This window comes from Simochromis diagramma, unplaced genomic scaffold (genome assembly GCF_900408965.1).
Source record: "Simochromis diagramma unplaced genomic scaffold, fSimDia1.1 OVJJ01000079.1, whole genome shotgun sequence".
Lineage (NCBI taxonomy): Eukaryota > Metazoa > Chordata > Actinopteri > Cichliformes > Cichlidae > Simochromis > Simochromis diagramma.
The window spans coordinates 1,500,329-1,520,520 of NW_024387075.1; the positions used below are offsets into that span (position 1 = coordinate 1,500,329).

The 20,192-nt window shown below is 39.2% G+C and overlaps 2 protein-coding genes and 1 long non-coding RNA gene across 3 annotated transcripts; 1 reads left to right on the top strand and 2 right to left on the bottom strand.

Moving 5' to 3' along the window:
- Positions 1–3,460: 3,460 nt before the first annotated feature.
- LOC120742297 lies at positions 3,461–4,584 on the bottom strand. Its single transcript, XR_005697839.1, has 3 exons — positions 4,053–4,584; positions 3,811–3,970; positions 3,461–3,728 (listed from the first exon to the last, which is right to left on the bottom strand). It is a non-coding gene; the product is annotated as an uncharacterized LOC120742297 (long non-coding RNA).
- A 3,068-nt stretch (positions 4,585–7,652) lies between these two features.
- LOC120742326 (N-acetyllactosaminide alpha-1,3-galactosyltransferase-like) lies at positions 7,653–12,500 on the top strand. The gene is made up of 5 exons (XM_040045599.1): positions 7,653–7,873; positions 8,619–8,684; positions 8,806–8,895; positions 9,849–9,986; positions 10,792–12,500. The coding sequence occupies exons 1-5, from the start codon at positions 7,845–7,847 to the stop codon at positions 11,474–11,476; spliced, it is 1,008 nt and encodes a 335-aa protein (XP_039901533.1). The 5' UTR covers positions 7,653–7,844; the 3' UTR covers positions 11,477–12,500.
- Positions 12,501–15,566: 3,066 nt separating this feature from the next.
- LOC120742346 lies at positions 15,567–17,377 on the bottom strand. Its single transcript, XM_040045621.1, has 2 exons — positions 16,101–17,377; positions 15,567–15,976 (listed from the first exon to the last, which is right to left on the bottom strand). Exons 1-2 carry the CDS (start codon positions 16,430–16,432, stop codon positions 15,661–15,663), a joined length of 648 nt encoding a protein of 215 aa, XP_039901555.1. The 5' UTR covers positions 16,433–17,377; the 3' UTR covers positions 15,567–15,660.
- Positions 17,378–20,192: the final 2,815 nt, after the last annotated feature.

Consider the following 20,192-nt stretch of genomic DNA (forward strand, 5'->3'; position numbering starts at 1 on the left):
CAATTTAATTGTTGTAATAAGATTCAACACAGTTAATGTCTGCTCATATCCCAAATAATTCTTGCAATCCTCATGTCAATGAATCTCCACTAAGATAAAAAAAATAAATGGATTCCCTCAAGTAGAAGCTATTATCTGAGAGAATTCCCCTTTATTCCCCAGATGTATTAAAGTTGGTCAAGACCAGGGGTAGGGAACTCCAGGCCTCAAGGGCCCTTTTCCTGCAAGTTTTAGATATCACCCTATCAACACATCTGAGTCAAACAACTAGTTCATTACCAGGGCCCTATTTCAGGAAGCCAGTTTAGTGCAAACTCTGAGTAAGTATACCCTGAGTTAACGAAAACTCTGGGTTTTCGGTTTCACAAAGCGAGTTACTATGACGACACACTCCGTGACGCTAACCTGCCCCCTAGCAGGTTTACTTCAACTAACCCTGACGTTCTCCGCCTCTTTGTCAGAAACCTGACTGTAGGAAGTGTCAGACATGGCGTGCTCCTTCCTTGAAGAGCCAGTAGATGTTGAAGCCCAAATTCTCCGCAGAGCTCTCCGCCGGGAGAGAGTGATTAGAGCACGTTTGGACATTTTATCATTTCCTGATGATTTCCTGTGTGAACGTTACCGTTTTTCAGCACAATCTATAATTCATTTGAATAACATCCTCAGGCCTATTATTGCTCATGTGACACATCGCGGACATTCTCTCAGTTCTGTACATATTATTTGTATTGCACTTCGGTTTTTTGCAAACGGGAGCTTTCTGTATAATATTGGTGACGCTGAGCACGTTTCCAAGGCTACCGTCTGTCAGGCAGTCAGGAATGTTACAGTTGCACTGAAACGTCTCCTGTACTCGTTTGTGGTGTTCCCCGGTCATAGACCCACAAGATTTATCAAAGAGGGATGCCACAAAATTGCAGGTATCAGGATGAACGAAACTTAATTCATGATGTGGTGATATTTGAACTACTACTTAAATTTTACATTTATTCTCACGGTTCACAGGCGTGATTGGCTGTATAGATGGCACTCACATTCCAATCATTGCTCCTTCAGTAAATGAAGGAGACTATGTGAACAGGAAGTCTTTCCACAGCATTAATGTACAGGTACATAGTTCCCTGTAGCATTTCAAACTAACAAATTATTTCATTATAGTAATGGATGCCAATTTGTTTTCTCTGCACTGTGAAGATCATATGTGATGCTGCCAACATTATCACAAATGTGGAAGCCAACTGCTCAGCCTCTGTGAGTGGTGGTGGTGGAGGACCCCCACCTGTTTTTCGGGCCTCCGCTTTTTTTCTGTTGGCTATAATGGGTCACATTTGAACATACAGAGTAAGCAAATATGTACTTGTAATGTGCTCAGATAATTTCAATAAGTGCTTACAGAGGGGAAATTAATGTAGCCTCTCACTGCAATTGATTTACATTGGACAAACAGACCAAGCACTATGGCTCATAATACAATTACACCTTACCTGTTTGGACTATATTTTTATATTTCATTTTTACTTGCTGCCAGGAACATTTGGGGCCTGTTGGGTTGCACCTGCGCTCACATCACATCACAAAATAAAATGTATGAAATAAAAAATAAAATAAAATATAATAAAATAACGTGTTAAATGGGTGGAAATCCCTAGATCAATGTTTAAATTAACACTCACGCATTGACTCTGTTGGCTTTGTTTTGCCATGCATGTTCCCTTTGTTTTGCAGCTGAGGCTGTGTTACTTTTTTTCCGCGGAATTTGCATGTTATCGGCATATGCTGCCATCAGAATTTCGGCCTCAAGCGCTGTAAGATACATTGACCGCGCCTTCTTTCCCTCCGTCTCCATGGTGACTCGCTTAATCTGTGCTCCACTAATCAGGGCTTTATGTATCCTCGTGCGCGCGCTTAACTTGGGGTTAAAGCAACTCCGCGTTGACTGAACTAATTGTTATCAGCCTTTCTGAAACCGAATATTCCGAGTTGGACAGTTCGGGGTTACTCAACCCTGAGTATCGTTTTTCACTCTGAGTTTTCTAAACCGGCTTCCTGAAATAGGGCCCAGGTCTCTGGAGAACTTCAGGGCATGTTGAGGTGGCAATTTAGCCATTTAAATCAGCTGTGTTGGATCAAGAACATACATTTATAAAAGTGCTTTAAATCAAGATTAGATGTTGTATGAATTAATTAAAGTGAAAACCCGCAGACCTGAAGATGGAGTGTCAGGGAGTAATGTAAGCCCACTAGCAAAATAATACAGTGTAATCTCTGTATTCAGACAAGAGGCGGAAGCCAAAGGAGAATCAATCAGGAGGAGGGCAGCATTTATCCAGACTACAACAGCATGATCACAAACTATACCATCATATAAACCTGAACGTAACATGTGCTGAGTGTGACAGCTGTTTGTAAATGTGTCATAATTCGCTTGTTTGACTAGTTCAGTTTATGTATGCAGTTTCATAAGAATAGTACACTGTAAAACCTGACAAGTTAACTCAAATGATTTGGGGAAACCGATTGCACCAATTGATTCAAGTTTTATAACTTAAACAGTTTTGGGTTATTTAAGTACTTTATTAGAGTCCCGAGAACCCAAAGCAAATATGATAATGTAACTCAAATGCATTATGTTTATTTACTCATTGTATTTAGTATGTTTTAACTTGAACCATTAAATTTGTTGTACTAAGATGCTGTATTTATTCAAACTTATTTAAAGTGTTAAATGCTCATATTCAAATTAAGTTAAATTAACTTAAATAGTTGTATTTAAACAACTTAATCCAATTGGGGAAACCGATTGCACCAAATGGTTCAAGTACTATTAACACAAAACCAAGCTATTATTCTTTCCATTCAGTTTTTATTAACTTTAACTGCAGAGAAAATACAGAATGAATACAACAATACTTTCAGTCATAAACTGCTAAAGCCATTATCAAACAAACAAATAATTAGGAATTTTAAAACGTGTGCTTTTAGGGAATTTTGAATGTTTTTTGTAGCATTTTGAAAATCGATTAAATGTACAAAACACAAATTTAGTAATGTAGACCTGCAACATAGGTGTATGCAATTTTGGTTTTAGTTGCTTTCTCTCATCGTCTAGCTTCAGCAACACTACTTGAATGAACTCAAAAAAGCCAGTACACTTCTCAGGATAGCTCAGATGCAGAGCACAGATTAGCCCAAACAAACACACCAGTGCATCAGTCCATGAGTGATGAGTCCTAACAACCTGATCTTCAAGTACTATGAACACTTGGCGTGGTGAGAAAGGAACTCCTCCAGGCACCTCCTCTTCATTGACATCAGCAACCAGAGCAATTGTGGCTTCATAGAACTCAATTTCATCCTATAATAAAGAGTGCACAATTATTCATCTGTAATATCTCTGTTAAAAGTATGGTCAGGCACCTTTCTTCAGTTTTTCAAATTCTATATATCATAATATGTTTGAAATTGACAGCGAAGGTTCATTTTTAATTCATCCAGTCAAATCAAGGATGAAAGAAGTTTATAAGTCATTCAACTTCACGTCTTCAACTTTCAACCCAAGTCCAGATGACTTATAAACTCCTTTCAACCTTTTTTAAATTCCAATGTGCAAATTTTTGTAATACCCAAGTGCCTTGCATGTTCTGAAAATCTCTGAAGAATCCTCCTTGAGGTACATTGGTAGGCCAGCCAGAGCTGCTGTTCTGGCTGGCATAGATGTCGTTTGTGTCCTAATAAATAAATGTATATGTATATATAAACACAACAATGGCAACTGCCAAGCAAGCAGAATAATAATTACTATTTAAATACCTGTTTTCCATATGCCAAGAAAAGCTGCTCCATCCTTTCACCGACCCGCCCAGTTTTCCTCTTGTTGTAAAGTCCAATCAGCTGAGGAGCATAATCATCCAGCGCAGCATAAAACACGTGGCAGATTCTGATTCGTGATCCAATGAAATTCAAAGTAGAGCTGAGGAGAATTCCAAAAATATTCTAAGCAAAACACAGCATACTATATGAGCAGCAAATGTTATATACGTTAGTTGTACTACCTGTGTCTCATGAAAGAGTGCTGGCCATCTGTCCTTGAGCTCTGATACAGGAGGAGAAGTTGTGACAATCTCTTCACGCCGGAGTGCAAAAGTGCGCATCATATGCTGATGAATGAGAGGGATGTCTCTTTCTGCTGAGGTCTTCTTGAACTCTTCTACCATCTCAAGTCTTCTGGTTTCCAGAGACTCCCTTGTTTCTCCAGAAGGATAAGAAGGAAGAATTGACCTCACCTCTCCTAGGTCTTTTAATATTGGCCCTTGGTGAAGCTCCATCTGGGTTTGTTCTGCTGCGCTTTCCAGCATTCACAGCAACATCCATGATGCCAGCTTTAGCCAACTTCTTTCTTTGGTTTCCCATTTTATATCTCAGGCTATTCTTCCACCCTTCCCACCCAGTGTCAGAATTCCTCTCTTTCAGACAGGGATGTTTTCTAACTAAAGCTTCTGCAGCCTTGCCAATTTGTGTTGTACTAGGGTATGCTTTTAGTTTGTAGATTTCTTCCCCCATTGTCTCAAGTATGTTGTGTTTTTGATCTCATGTCAGTGTAATTACTTTCCCATCTTTATCAAATGCTGCATTACCCTCTCTTAATACATGTTCCACTTCATAAGAAAATGGCGGAACAATAAAAACCTCTGGCCATCTACTAATACGCTCTGGTGAATCTATGGTATCAGTGCTATCAGTCTAAAGGATTGTGTCATCAGTGCTCCAAATGCTCCAAGCTGGTCAAGAAGGCTCACCAGCGCCTCTTCTTCTTGAGGACTCTGAGGAAGAACCACCTGTCCTCAGACATCCTGGTGAACTTCTATCGCTGCACCATCGAGAGCATCCTGACCAACTGTATAACAGTCTGGTACGGGAACTGCTCTGCCTCGGACCGGAAGGCGTTGCAGAGGGTCGTGAAAACTGCCCAGCGCATCGCCGGAGCACCACTTCCTGCCATAAAAGACATCTACAGGAAGCGGTGTCTGAAAAGGGCTGGGAAAATCATCAAAGACCCCAGTCACCCATCACATGGACTCTTCACCCTCCTGCCCTCTGGGAGGCGCCACAGGAGCCTCCAGACTAAGACCACCAGGTACCGGAACAGCTTCTTCCCCACAGCTGTCAGACTCCTGAACTCTGCCTCCTGACATCTGACCCACGTTAAACTCATGGACTGAACATACACACACCCACAACCACCTACACACACACACACAATGGACAACTGTACCCTCAAACACACAATAATAACATGGACTGAACCACCACTCACAACCACTAGCACTAGCACCTCTGTAGAAACTATCTACACCCTCACTTATCTTAACTGCACTACTGTATAGCTCTGTGTAAATAATCATTCTGTACATTCGATAACCTTTAATCCTACAACTGTTTACAACTTGCATAGTTCCCATTTCTGTATAGCTGTATATCTCAGATTCTGTAAAGTTATTTATTTCATATTCTGTATAGTTTTTCATATTTATATCCTGTTCATATCCTGTACATAGCTTGTACTCACTACAGCCTGTACATACTTATAGTTATAGAATATTCACAACATACTTCATACCGTGTACATTATAACATACCATAATAGACCCATTTCTGTAATATACTCACATATCTATATTATTGCTAATATATATTGTAATATATCTATATCACTAAAGCACTTCTGGATGGATGCAAACTGCATTTCGTTGCCCTGTACCTGTGCATGTGCAATGACAATAAAGTTGAATTCTATTCTATTCTATTCTTTTGTTGCATTTATTGTGTCACTGTCAGCAATACCTGAAATAAATGATTGTGTATCTACAGGTAATGATGAAATGTACAAAGACTCCATTTTGGATGTTTGCACAGGTGGTTTGAAAAACGTTGATGAGGACAAATAAAATGCCATCATGCTTTGATGTCTCTCTGCCAAAGTTTTTAGTACATTTTTGTAGTTGTGAGTGTCATGAATTATTTTTTTGAAAACCTTGTGCTTTCCCTCAAATCTCATTGTCCAAAGATGAACTAAGGGACCAAATCACTTTATTAAGTGCGGGTAATGCTTGATGTAATGATGCTTTGACCTGAATCAAACATTAGGAAACACTTCCTGAAAGAGTTGTCTGTGATCTAATATTTTACAGGCCATGTACTGAATGGTCTCGTCACTAAAAGTATGAGACATGGCAAGCTGAACTACGTCCTTTAAATCCATTAGCACTTCCCAAAAAGTGTCTCTTTCTGGAACTTTGGAGCCAATGAGAAATCCCTAACTCAATTTAACTTTGTCCAAACAAGCACATGACACCGTTTAAAACGGTGAGGAGACTCGGTAACTCCTAGCTTGATTCCGGGATGCCCTGTACCCCACAGTTAAGCCAAACTGAACTAACCCTGTTCGCCGACAGGTCAAGACCGCGCGTCCACGACCAGGAGGGAGCATAACCTCCGGGCTATGTGCTTCCTAGCATCTTCCAGTGCCGTCCTATAATAATTTTCACCTAACCGATTTTTGACAAATTTTACCATGCCAATTAAACAGTATCTGTTACCTCCAGAACAGTTTCTGACCTAATTTGTAAAACTATTAACCAGTCTCTGTTTCCTCCAGAACAGTTTCTGACCTAATTTCCCTACCAAACTACCTGAGCAGTATCTGTTACCTCCAGAACAGTTTCTGACCCAATTTCTAAAACAACACTGTTTCCTCCAGAACAGTTTCTGACCTAATTTCAAGTTCATTAAATATTCTTAAGCAATATTGATTCTCATCAAAATCAAAACAGACCCTCTACCAGTAATTTCAGTGAGTAGACTTTAATTTAGTCATATCCAATTTGGCACACTTTGGAAATAATTCAACAGGTAGTGCCTTACCTTTAGATAAGCCGGCTTATGCCCACTCACGTCAGACCACTGGCTTGTGCCTGTCCGTTCGACAACCTCAGACCGTCCAAACCTTTAAATTCCACCCCAATACCACAGGACGAGCCCCCAAGCTGTTACGAGTTCAAATTGGGGATGGACACAAGAGAAAAACCACAATAACAACACTGGTCCGGCCGGGTTGAGTCAAACGATGATTTTAATGAACACACGCGTGGGAGATGGACACTGTATGCAGACAGCCTCAGATCTCAAAATGGTGGAGCATTGCTCAAACTTTTATAGCCTCTGGTGCCTCCACCTTATCATAAAAAGCCTAAACATTCACATGCTTTCTCTCACACAGCGCCTAAGCTACGACCTTGGCTCCCCGTTTATCTGCTCCTACTGAGATGGGGCAGAAAACTCCAGCACACTCTGTTCTCTTCTAATCAGACAAATAAGACAATAACCTTCTGCGAACAGTATTTCTTATAACTCAGCAGTATAATGCATCATAAAACAATGTCATTCATTCACAACAAGTCAGCAGTTTAATGTAATGCAAATCAGTTTAACTAATGCAATAGTTATCAGCTTCTTCTAATTCAGGAGAATAATGCAAACTAAAACTACATAATAATTCACACTCTTTAATTCGGGGTATAACATGGCATAAAATAACACTACAATCCAACATGAGCAATAGACTTTGTTGGTCTAAAACAGTTTTGAGCAGTTTATAATTTATGGATATGGCAGGTTATCCAGGAAATGAATGTAAGATAATGAAAATATCTTACATGAAATAAGATACTTTATTACTTTATTTATCCCAAGGTTGGGCTCACTATTTTTTTTTTCTTTTCAATAAGGTCTAATTCTGTCAACCAGCCATCCCTTTCTCCTCCATCAGAACGCTGCTTAAGAAGAAAATGACAGGGCTGTTTTCCCTAACAATGAGGTAGGAGCGTGGGCCAAGATGGTGGTGCTGTTGGTTGGAGTGTGTGTCTGTGTGTGTGTGTGTGTGTGTCTGTGTGTGTGTGGGGGGGGGGGGGGCATTATTATTACAGAAACTGGATTTTGAATTGTGAGTTGACAACAAACGAGACTCTTCCATTGTAATCAGAAGAGGATTGATTTCACTTTGCCTGATTCTATTTTATACAAACTTGTATCAAGTGAAGGAGAGAGCATTTCCAGAAATCTTTCTAACTTATTGTTTTCCTTACCTTGTTGTTTTATCTGTAGGTATAAAAAACATAAAAATAACCATAATGTCCCCAATTGATTTTGGACTTTCTGGACAACATTTTGGCTGCCACCATGTCAGTGTTTTGGAGCCAGATGTTATTACTACCTACTAGCCCACTAGTGACCTAACCAATTGCAAGGTTTTCAGTGCAGTACCATATACAGCTTTTTGACTAGTTTCACTATAGTGGCTTTTAGCATTGCAAGCAATAGGGGAATACACATTTTTCCCCATTGAATGATGGTTCCCAAAATGTTCACCAACAGCATTGTAAGCCTGCACGACTCAGGCTTTAGCAATCTTCATGAATTACCTATGTAAAGACATTTATCTGTTAATTGATGCTAAATATTGGTATACCTGTCAAAGGAAAAACAATGAAGTGAGGCCCAAACTTTATTTGATTTATTTAGTATTATTTTTAATATTATTATTTTTTATTAATTTCTCTAAGTAAAAATGATGGAATCCTCTGCTGTCTGCTGTTGGTCATCCTCGGTTCTACTTCCTTATATACAAGGTATGTATTAAGGCACTATTTTCAAAAGCATATTGATATGTAATATCTATATGATGTAGCAACCTTTTCAAACAATTAATTTTGTTGTTATGTCTTGTGGTGCTTATTTTTCCGGTATCAGATATTTAAGGAACACTATCCTGATGATAAAATTATATCCTGAACGAGAACCAAGCCACCACATTAATTTGGATGACACACTTAACTTTGGGTAAGAGATATTCAAAATTTGGACACCATTGTCTGGTAATTGTAATGTCCCATACTTGTATTTGATTTTTAAGATGTTGTTTTTAGTAGAATAAACACATGCAGCTTGTGCACACAATTTAGGAAACTTCTGCATCAAAGTACAGTTAAAATAAAATATTTTTGGAGGTTAATGTTACAATAGCACTTGTGACAAGCAGACAGTAACCAAATTTGAAAGTGTGTTTAAAAAAAAAAGAAAAAAGAAAAACCAGAGCGACATGATTAAAGAAGCATTTACACAATAAAACACAAACTAACTATAGAATAAAATAACCTGCTTGGGAGTGTTCATAAGTAAGATTTTTTTTACTCTCAATAAAGGAAAAAAAGCAAAAAGAAACACTGGAAGAACAGTCTTTAGAGAGTTTCATGATTAAAAACAGTCAAAACACTGATAACAGCTGTACACAGCAAAATCTCCAGTGTTAAATTAACACTGTTGAGTGTTAAATTAACACTTTTGACAGTGTTATATGTTTAAAAGTAACCTAGTCAGTTTTGAAGATTAACAAAGACTAACACTGAGCAGTGCTGATTTTCTAACATTTTGAGTTATTTTCAAGTTTTAGAAAATCAGCACTGCTCAGTGTTAGTCTTTGTTAATCTTCAAAACTGACTAGGTTACTTTTAAACATATAACACTGTCAAAAGTGTTAATTTAACACTCAACAGTGTTGTATTTAACACTCAGAGGAGTGGACCCATATAGACACTCTCTAGTGTTAATTTAACACTGGAGATTTTGCTGTGTACAATACTGTTACAAATGAATTAACATCTCTGGTGAACTGTAAATTCAAGTTGTTTTTAGTTCCTCATATTCATTAGCACATACATAGGGACATGTTCCTGAATTAATTTAAACAAGAATATATAGATTGTGTTTTAATTTGTTTTGTTCTTTTAATCCAGGGCCAGACCAGCAGTTCAGACATCAACATCTTGGAATGCTTCTATCATCTGGGAGGGAATGTTTGATCCAAATCTTTTTGATCAAAAGCACATAGGAGAAAAGTCATCAGTGGCCCTTACTGTGTTTGCTGTGGGACGGTCGGTTCCTCCATAAAAACTGTATTTCTTGGCTATTATACAGTGGTGCCTTCTAGTTAATAGAATTTAATAGAATGATTAAGAAATGTAGGCATACCTACATGGCTGAATCAGTTCAACATGGCGAATTTAAACTGTAAATTCACTAGCCCACATAAGTAATCATGAGGTGGTAACTCTAGTTTTAGTTTATGGGGGGAAATATGCCTTATACCCCTGCAAAAGGGTTGCAAATGCATACGATAAGATCCACAAGCACAAACAAATGTTTACAAATGTGTACATGGATTTCTGTGTAACTTTTGAGGAGTCACAAATATGTGCTCCAATTCATGCACAAATACAAAGAAATTTGACCAAATTTGACCAAACTGTTTTGAAATCCAGACATCTAAACCTGAATAAATTTGCGCACATACATCTACGGTTATTATTATTATTATTATTATTATTATTATTATTATTATTATTATTATTATTAGCATTATAGTCATGTCTAGGTCTTTTCTTGCTTTCTTGCATGTTGCCTTCTTTGTTGCTATTTTTTTTTTTTTTTTTTTAGCTTTTAAAAATGTAATTGGTAATTAGTATCTGGAGTAGTTGGCCTTTATGACCCATAACCAATAAACACCAGCTTGCCTTGCTGTTTGTTGGGTGTGGACGATTGAACCTTGGCTCAGATTGAAATAATTACTTTTGGTGCATCAAAGATAGTGAAGAAATATACAAACAGGATGGGTTTTGTATTGTTTTGCAATAATTTACAAATAAAAAAATCATTTGTTTTTCTCTGTCTCTTATTAAGGTACCTGGATGCCTACCTCAAGACTTTCCTCATCTCAGCAGAACAACATTTTATGTTGGGATTACCAGTGACGTATTATGTGTTTACAGACTTACCAGACAAAGTACCAAACATCACACTTGCTTCTCACAGAAACATAAAGGTTATCCAGGTGGGAAAGCACACCAGGTGGCAAGACATTTCTATGATGCGAATGAGGACAATATCAGAAGCTATAGAGTCAGAGATCCGTCACAGATTTCATTATGTCTTCTGTTTTGATGTGGATCAGGAGTTTAAGGGGAGATTTGGGTCTGAGGCACTGGGTGATTCTGTGGCTTTGCTCCATGCCCACTATTATAAATTACCAAAAGCCCGGTTTACCTACGACAGAAACCCCAAATCTAAAGCCTTCATGGAAACTGGCGATTTCTACTACCATGCTGCTATCTTTGGAGGAACGTGGCAAAATGTAAAGCATTTGGTAGATGCCTGTTATCTGGCTATCATGGAGGATAAAATAAATGATGTGGAAGCTCTGTGGCACGATGAGAGCCATCTAAACAAGTACTTTTGGATTCATAAACCAAGCAGGCTGCTGTCTCCAGAGTACTGCTGGGACCAGAGCATTTGGGACAAGCAGGATATACTTGTCACCCGCCTAGTGTGGGCACCAAAACATTATGACACACTTCGTACTGGCTAGATCGAAAATCAAAGTTGGAATTATTTTATAAGCAAGGGGCTAGCTTGTTAAACGTATATATAGGCTTATTTTTATTGGATTATTTGACAAGTGAGCTAGTAGAATAGCTCGTCTTCCTTTTCTGAAAACTCATCTAATCCAGCTAGGTAAATCTAAATGTTTAGGCTTGATGGACTGTTGTTCCTTTTTGTAATTATGTTGCAATATTATATATTATTTTGTAAATATTTTAGGTTGTGACTAAATCTGGAGACTTTAATTATAGCTTGGTGGCTAACAAAGGTGAAAATTCTGCTCATGTACTAAAATCTTAAAATACCATAAAGAGAAGCATATCCTCTAACCAGTAGGTTTTTGTGGAATATTTATGGTTTCAAGAAGACAGACAGAAGTGAATTAAAAGGCCTAAAATCCAGCTTTCGTGGGTGTAATGTGACAAAGAGTGCAGTGACAGAGATTTATGCATGTGCTTTTGCTGATAGTTATTTTTGCTTTAATCAAATCATGAATCTAATCAAAATATGATCAAGAGGTAATAATTTAAAAACAAAGTGATTTTATTATGCATGGGCAATCAGAAGAAGTAATTTTTGGGTGTATTGTGATTGATAAATACTGAAGTTCACATATTTACTGATATAAGGAGAGAAAGCAAATTCTAAGTTACAATGAAGTAATCAGAATTGAAAACTGTATGTGAAGTACAAAGAGCAATGTATTTCTAATCAAGATGATAAGAAGATGATAAGAAATCAGGCTAAAATTATGCAAACTGAAGTGAAATTATGTTGAATAAATGTGACAATTGTAATAAAGTAACTTTTACTACAGAGATAAAGTGAGGCAGAGAAAGAACACTGAGATGTGCTCAACATCAAATGGTTGGACTGACAAAACACTGGATGATGGCCATGACATGAAGGAAAGGTGAAGAGAAGAAGAGGACTATAAGACCCTTTGCAGATAACAGTAAATTACTTAAATAAGACATTCTATCTGCAATTAAAGGTAATTTTGTGGATATTCCCCTTTTAGGATTGTTTTTAAATTCTTTTTTAAAAACTACTTTTTAAGTAATTTTGCAGCAGTCATGAAAGAATGGGGTATAATAAGCATACTGGTGTTTTGGAGAAGGTGACTATTGAAGATCAATTGGAGAGAAAGAGTCTCGATAAAAATCCATAACTGTATGTAATGATGTGTCTGTGAGATGGTTAGAAATATTTGCTTTTCTAGTGGCTAAAATTTTATTTGTGAAGACATTCATTAAGTCATTTCTAGTTAAGGTTAAAGGAATGATTTGCTCAACAGAGCTGTGACTCACTGAGCTTAGCAATAGATAGCGAAGAGAAACTGATGAGTTTCTTGTATTTTCTTCAGCCAGAGATAAATAATATGGAAATCTTTTTGTACCATTCTCCTCGTGTGTACACCAAGAAAAGTGGTACAAAAAGGAGGACTGATGTTTTGTTTGAATCAGAGTCAAACAAGAATACAACAGCAAGTTGAATTATGCAGTGATATAGTACTCCATATGTATCCATATGTAGTTTGACCATATAGGCACTACTATAATTCTAAAGCAAAGAGGAGTGAAGCTACAGTATGTCAAATATAAGAATAATGACATCAAAGTCCCTCTACATTTCTTTATCGACTCTACAACTAGTCAAGGGTAGGGATGGGTACCGGTATCGGTTCTGACATAAACGGTAGTAACCAGACCGAAAAGCAGCGCACATTTCGGTGCTTTATTTCTGTGCTTTTTTTTTTCCTGAGATGTCATACACTTTGGATTCCAGCCAATCATTTTACCTTTGTGAGCGTAGTAGGCGGGTCCAGGTACGTACGTTCTTTTAGAGCAGAGCTACAGATTATAAATGCCCAAAGTGAAGCGGTCAAAGTCTGGCTGTACTTCACAGCAAAAGATGCAAACTCAGCAGCCTGCAACAAGTGCTTTAAGGTGATACTGTGCAAACGAGGTAACTCCTTGAATCTGATGAAACACCTGGCGACGTATAGCATTTTGTTAAAAGCCGAGAAATGCGCCGTATTTGATAGCTTGCTGCGAGACCTCACACCGTGCACATCGACTGCGCGTGGGTTGCCTGTTGTCTGACCCAGAGTTAGCAACGTCCCCCAAAAACCCGAAGAGTAGAGTCCTGGTCCGTAGCCCTGCCAGTGTAGCAGAAATGATGACGAATGATGATGGCAGCAGCAGCCATTCTTCTCTGCGTGAGTAGCTTAATGTTGTTCGTGTGTAATTTACGTTGAGTAGGCTAACCACGTTATTAAATCAATGCATGTAAGGTGAACTAGCAAACACCGTTGTAGTTACATGCGGCTGTCTTCTTGTTTGATGGCAGGTACTCCCTTCACCCTTGCCAAAAAGGCTAAAATGACCAAAGAAAAAGTGGAAAACAGCTAAACATGAGAGGTTTTTGGACAAAGTTTGTTTTTTCCATTGTTTAAGCACTGCTTCCAGCCAAGAGTGATGCCATAAATCCCCTATAGCTGCAGAAAAGGCTAACATTGTTATCTTTTTTACAAAAAAACAGCTGAACATGAGAGGTTTTTGGACCAATTTTGTGTTCTCCATTCTTTAAGCACCGGTTCGAGCACCATTTAAGCACCGGCACCGTTTCAAAAGTACCGGTTTGGTACTGGTATCAGATAAAACCTAAACGATACCCATCCCTAGTCAAGGGGAGCAATAAAAGACAAAGACACGTTCATATAATAACGTGTCTTATACTTAAATGATATGTGGTTTACATTAGCAATATACTAATACACAAACTTCCAAAACTAACTAAAATATTACTCGATACCACTATATGCCTCTACACCTCTTATAGAGCTACTGTAACCTGAACCTATTGTTTTCATTGCAGGTGTGTTTGTCTGTTTTACAGTTTTTCTCAAATGCTAAAACACATGTCACAAACGTTACCACCAGGTCCCCCAATGTCCAAACACAACACCCTTCTCTAAAGCTACATAAACACAACCACACCTTCCCACTGCAAAACTCAAACTCCCACACCAAGAGAGCAGCTCGAAGCTGTCAAAACTGTAAACACTATACACAGCATTACACACTACACCAAAACAATTGAAAACACAATGCTCAATTTGTGAGAAGGTTCTTTGGTTCATAACCGCCAATGCATATTTTTATAAACTGTACAGTAACGGATCGTCATAGAACCCTGCAGAGGATTAGGCATTTAGATTTGTGAGTTTCACATGAAGACTATAAATCTATAAAAACACCCTGCATGTACGTACACTACTGTAACACAACTCAATGCAAAAACAGAATCTATCGCACACAACAGTACTCTCGGAAACATGATCAGGGTGTGAAGTCTTTTTTATTGTCTACACGGTCTTTTTACAGTATTACACACAGTCACTGTGCGGCATCATGTCGCCGAGCTGCATTGGGCCACATCACCTCATCCACATCACAGGCTATATTGTCCCTTGCTAGGCACCGCGGGAAAAACGCCCTGGAATGGCGAATCCATCCCTGGAAGGCCTCCACTGGGATGTCAGCACAGGCCAGCTCCATTGCCCGTACGAGGTTCTCTCTTGTGTATGGCTGTCTGTCATACACCTTCCATCTCCATGATGAGAAGAACTCCTCTACAGGGTTCAGGAAAGGGGAGTAGGGTGGCAGACAGACGTTTAAAAAGTGGTCACTGTTGGTGGTGAACCACTCTCTGATTTGGTGTGTTTTGTGGAAGCGGACGTTGTCCCAAATGATCACATACATGTGATGTGCTAGCCTAGGATGGTGTTGTTGACGGTCCAGGAGGATGTCTTTTAGCTCCTCTAGGAAGGTGAGGAGACGTTGGGTGTTGTAAGACCCAAGGACAGCATGCCGGTGGACAAGCCCCTCCGTACCCATAGCTGCACAAAGAGTAATATTACCCCCCCGGTGGCCAGGAACCTCAGTGATGGCTCTTTGGCCAATGATGTTACGGCCTCTTCGCCTTCGTTTCTGGAGGTTGAAGCCAGCCTCATCCAGGAAGAGGTACTCATGGGGTCTGGCCATCGCGTCCAACTGTATTATCCTCTGTGAACATGGAAAAGCGTACAGGTGTTCAGAACGGTCAATCAGGTAGCACAGTATTGTCCAGAAGTAATGTAGGCCACTAAGCAACACAGTATGTCCACTAACTGTACTGTGGACATGGATGTATACGTACTTGCACATACTCGTAACGTTGTTCTATGTGTCGCGCAGAGTTGCGCTCAAAGGGAACCCTGTAGACCTGTTTCATCCTCATCTGTTGGCGCCGGAGAACTCGGTCTATTGTGGACACGCTGACAGCATCAATGTTCTCAAAGTTTACATTATCTGCAATGACTTTGTCTCTGATCCCTCGGAGTCTAATGCAGTTGTTCTCACGGACCATATCTGCAATGAGGGTTTCTTGTGCCGCTGTGAATATGGCAACCCTCCCACCTCTATGTGGCATTCTTTCAGCTCTAAAGAAAGAAACATGTGTTGTCAATTGACTGATTTATATGTAAAACTACATGTAAAGTAACAGACCACTTTCACAGGCCTGCAAAACTGTAGTGTGACAAAGAAAGCAATAGCGTACTATACCTGTTGTGTTGTCTAAATGCCTTGATAATGGTGGCCACGGTGAACCTACTCAGGTTTGGATGTACTCTTCGTCCCGCTTCAGCCATTGTCATGCCATGGACAATGACATGATCAATTACTGTTGCTCGCATATCATCTGTTATGATGGTGCGAGGTTGTCTTCTTCTCCCACCTGGACCTTCTCCTCTCTCTTGTTTGCCTCCTTCTCTTCCTCCTCTACTCCGAACTCCTCTTCTTCTTAGGCCTTCACCTCTTCCTCCTCTGATCTCAACCCCTCTTCCTCTTTGGCCTGCAGCTCTTCTCCTTCCGCACGCTCGAATGCCTTCATCCATTGTGATTGTTTGGCATCTTCACCAAACTATGCTGTTATAGGTGGGGTCACATCATTAGCAACAGGTGTCTTCAATTTTGAGTCGTTGTGTGTAGTGACTGACGCCAGGTGTGTTCCCTGTGTTCAAAGATTGGTGACTGTGGCAAGCATTTTGCATCACATGGGCTTTCATTTGAGAATATGAGCAGAGTTGTTTTGCAACATGTGTTTTAGCAAGGAAAAATGTGTTTAGATTTATGAGTACAGAGGGTTGTGTTTTGTGAATTGTGTCTTCATGTGACATGTGTTTATGGTACTGGAATATGGTGGCTACATTTCGTAAATGTGTTTAGACTACTGGTCATTTGGGTTACAGGATTGGCTTTTGTGTTTTAACATTTGAGAAACACTGTAATAGCATCTGAGTGTATGGGTGTGTCTTTTTTGCTATCTTTTGTTGCAATGTTTTTTCACCCATCCCATTCTAAAGGCACCTAAGCAAGCTGAGACGCACCTCTGTTGGGGATGAGGTGACTAAGACCCCGGTGGCAATGTTAAACACAAGATTGCTGGTGAATAAAACCTTCATCCTAAATGATCTTTTTCTCACCTTGCACCTGGATGTTTTATTCCTGACTAAAATTTGGATTCCTCCTGGGAGCTTTTCTCCTTCTCTGAACTCCTTCTCCCTGACTATGTTTTTTTCAGCACACCGAGACTTTCAGGGAAAGGTGGAGGCATAGCCACAGTATTTTACTTTCTACTTTCTCTAGCTTTGAGGCTCAATGGGTGAGTGCACCGACCCATGTAAAAGGCCATATGCTGGATCTGGTCTTCCAATATGGCCTGGATATTAGCATTAAGGACATTGACATTGTTGGCATCTCTGATCATTTTCTGGTTACATTTACAGTTTTTTACAGACGCTAGGACACATTTCTCAATACTTAGGTCACTTTTGCAAAACTCTTCACACAATCCTCCTAACTGACCGTCAGCTTGGCAAAGCAGTTCATTTCACATTCAAAATGCACTACAACTACCAAAACACTTTATTCAGGTCTCAAATAAACTCATTCTTCCAGAACACTAGCAAAGGTTGACAGCCGACAAACACACTTTGTCACCCACAAAACAATGACCTAAAAAACACTAACAACATGTAGCATTACACAGTGTTTTCTTGTGTAAAACAAGGACACATCTCTGTTTATAATTTCAATATATGTTACTGGAATGAATCAGACATCATGCAGAATTCGTTAATATTTGTTTATGTATTTTTATTTTTTTGCACTAAGTAATCCCAAAATATAAGAATTTGTATACACACCATCCACTGATACACATACAATAGTAATGCTAATCTACTTCATTTCTGGCTGGGTCCATGTTTACATCACAAAAAAACCTATTCAGCAGTTGTCTCCTTTTGTAATGAAATTGAAGGAGTAACATCTGTGTAGATGTTCATCTACAATGAGAATCAGCTGTGGCTGGTTAAACTGCATTTTTAGATTGGAAATATGTTTCAATAAAATATTGCTGTTGGATTTTGCTGTCTTTTCAGGTTTTGCATTGTGTTATTGTTTTGGCCATAAGTTTAACAGTTTTGAAAACAGTATGTAAGCACATGCAAAATGTCCTGTCCGTACAAAGATTTTTGGCAGTTGTTGTGTCTGAGTGAGAAGATAATTCATGAAATTTGAGAGATGTAGTCATTGAATGCATTTTGTGCCAAAACAATGATAACTGGTCCTCAGTTTAGCCCACATAGACTTCTGTTGTGCTCACTGTGTGAGGAGTTTTGCAAACGTGACCTAAGTATTGAGAAATGTGTCCTAGCGTCTGTAAAAAACTGTAATGCTGACTTAGGTGTAACACAATCTGTAAACTTCCGTTTTTATCTAAAAGATTAGAGAGAATTGTCCCCTTGCAACTACAGGCCTACTTAAACACAAATAACATTAGTGACAAATTTCAGTCTGGTTTTAAACCTCGTCACAGCACTGAAAAAGCACTGCTGAGGGTTTTCAATGATCTTCTTTTACTAACTCAGGTTGCCCTGCCATTTAAATTTTATTGGATCTGTCTGCTGCTTTTGATATGGTAGACCACAAAATTCTTTTAGAGAGACTGGAACATCTTGAAGGCATCAAGGATTCCGCCCTTAATTAGTTTAAATCCTACCTCTCGGGCAGGACTTTTTCTGTCATGATGGGTTGCTACTCGTCCGCTGCTGCCCCTCTTTGTTGTGGAGTACCGCAGGGGTCTGTGCTGGACCCTCTACTGTTTGCCTTGTACATGTTACCCCCGGGTTCTATCTTTGACAAGTGTCAAATCTCCCACCTGACGAAATTCAAATTTTTTTCCCAAATGTCTGATGACCTGCCAGCTTTACTGAATTATTTGTCTGACTGCTTGAAAGAGGTTACCGAGTGGCTGTCAGCCAATTCTCTCATTTTAAATGAGAAGAAAACTGAGATTATGGTGTTTGATAGTCACACTCCACAAGATCAGCTAGCTGCCCGATTTGGTCCCTTTGCTTGCTTTCTTACAGATACTATAAGTAATCTAGGTGTTTTCCTGAATAGTTCATTTAAGCTGGATAAACAGCTCTTTGGTTCCTCTGAGGTTAAATCTGGCTTCTTCCAATTGCGCCAAAGTTCCAAGGTCAAACATTTAATACCGTACAGAGATCTTGAAAAACTTATACATGCCTTTGTGACCTCCAGATTAAATCATTTCTAATGGCTCTACTCTGGACTCCAACTTGCTGGCCTAGCCTCACCTCCTGGGCCATCTGACCTCAGGAAATCACATGATAGGGTGGGGCCAGGTTTCACAATTAGCTCACCCGAAACCCTGGCTGATTGTGACCCACACCCGTTTTCACACCTTGGCTTATGTGATTAGGTATAGGATCACCAGGGGGTCATTTGGGTTTAAATCTGGCACTTTCCACCATTTGACCCTTAGAACTGAAGAAGCTTCTCGGATGAGAGGTGAAACGTCTTCAAGCAACTTAAACAAGTCCAGACGCTTTTCTTTCCAAGCTCCTTAGAATAATATTTAGTATTTACTGTCATATTCACATAGATCATCGCAATGATGTTTATTATATTGCTCTTTTTTTTTTGCTTGTTTTCTCTTTTTTCTTTCTCAGCAGGTGATCCAGATGTTTGCTATATGTGTTTTGTCTGTTTGGTTTGTTGTTTTTTGTTTTTTGCCCTTTATCACCGTTCCTTTTTCCTGCTGTTTTTCTTTCCCTCTTTCTTTCTCCATTTTCTTTTCCCCAGTCAAGTCTGTCCCATATTTAGCAAGTAAAAATAAAATAAGATAAACAATAAAAGCAAAGATGAATCAAATAGACCAACACGGCAAGGCTGGAATGGTCCATTTGGTAAAGTAAATCCATTGGGCATCTTTCTTTGCCTTTAGACAATAATTCTGATGGCAAAAGAACCAAACGGGACAGGCAAAAGAGAGAAAATAACCCATTTCAAAATAACATACTGGAAAACAGCTATTCATCACTTGATTGCTTCAATAAAACAATTGAGCAAATATATGCGGGACTTTTCATGGCTGCTTTGATATTGCTCTCTCTCTTAACCGACCAAATCTCGCTGTGGTAGCAGCGTTAAACTCGGTATGACCCAGGCTGATAGAGGGTGCCCAGCCTGGATCGCATTCCAGCATTTTTATTTTGTTGGCTGGTTTTCCTACAAAACACAACAAACATTAGCCCGCAAAGCCACAGTAAACAAAGCAGCATAGCG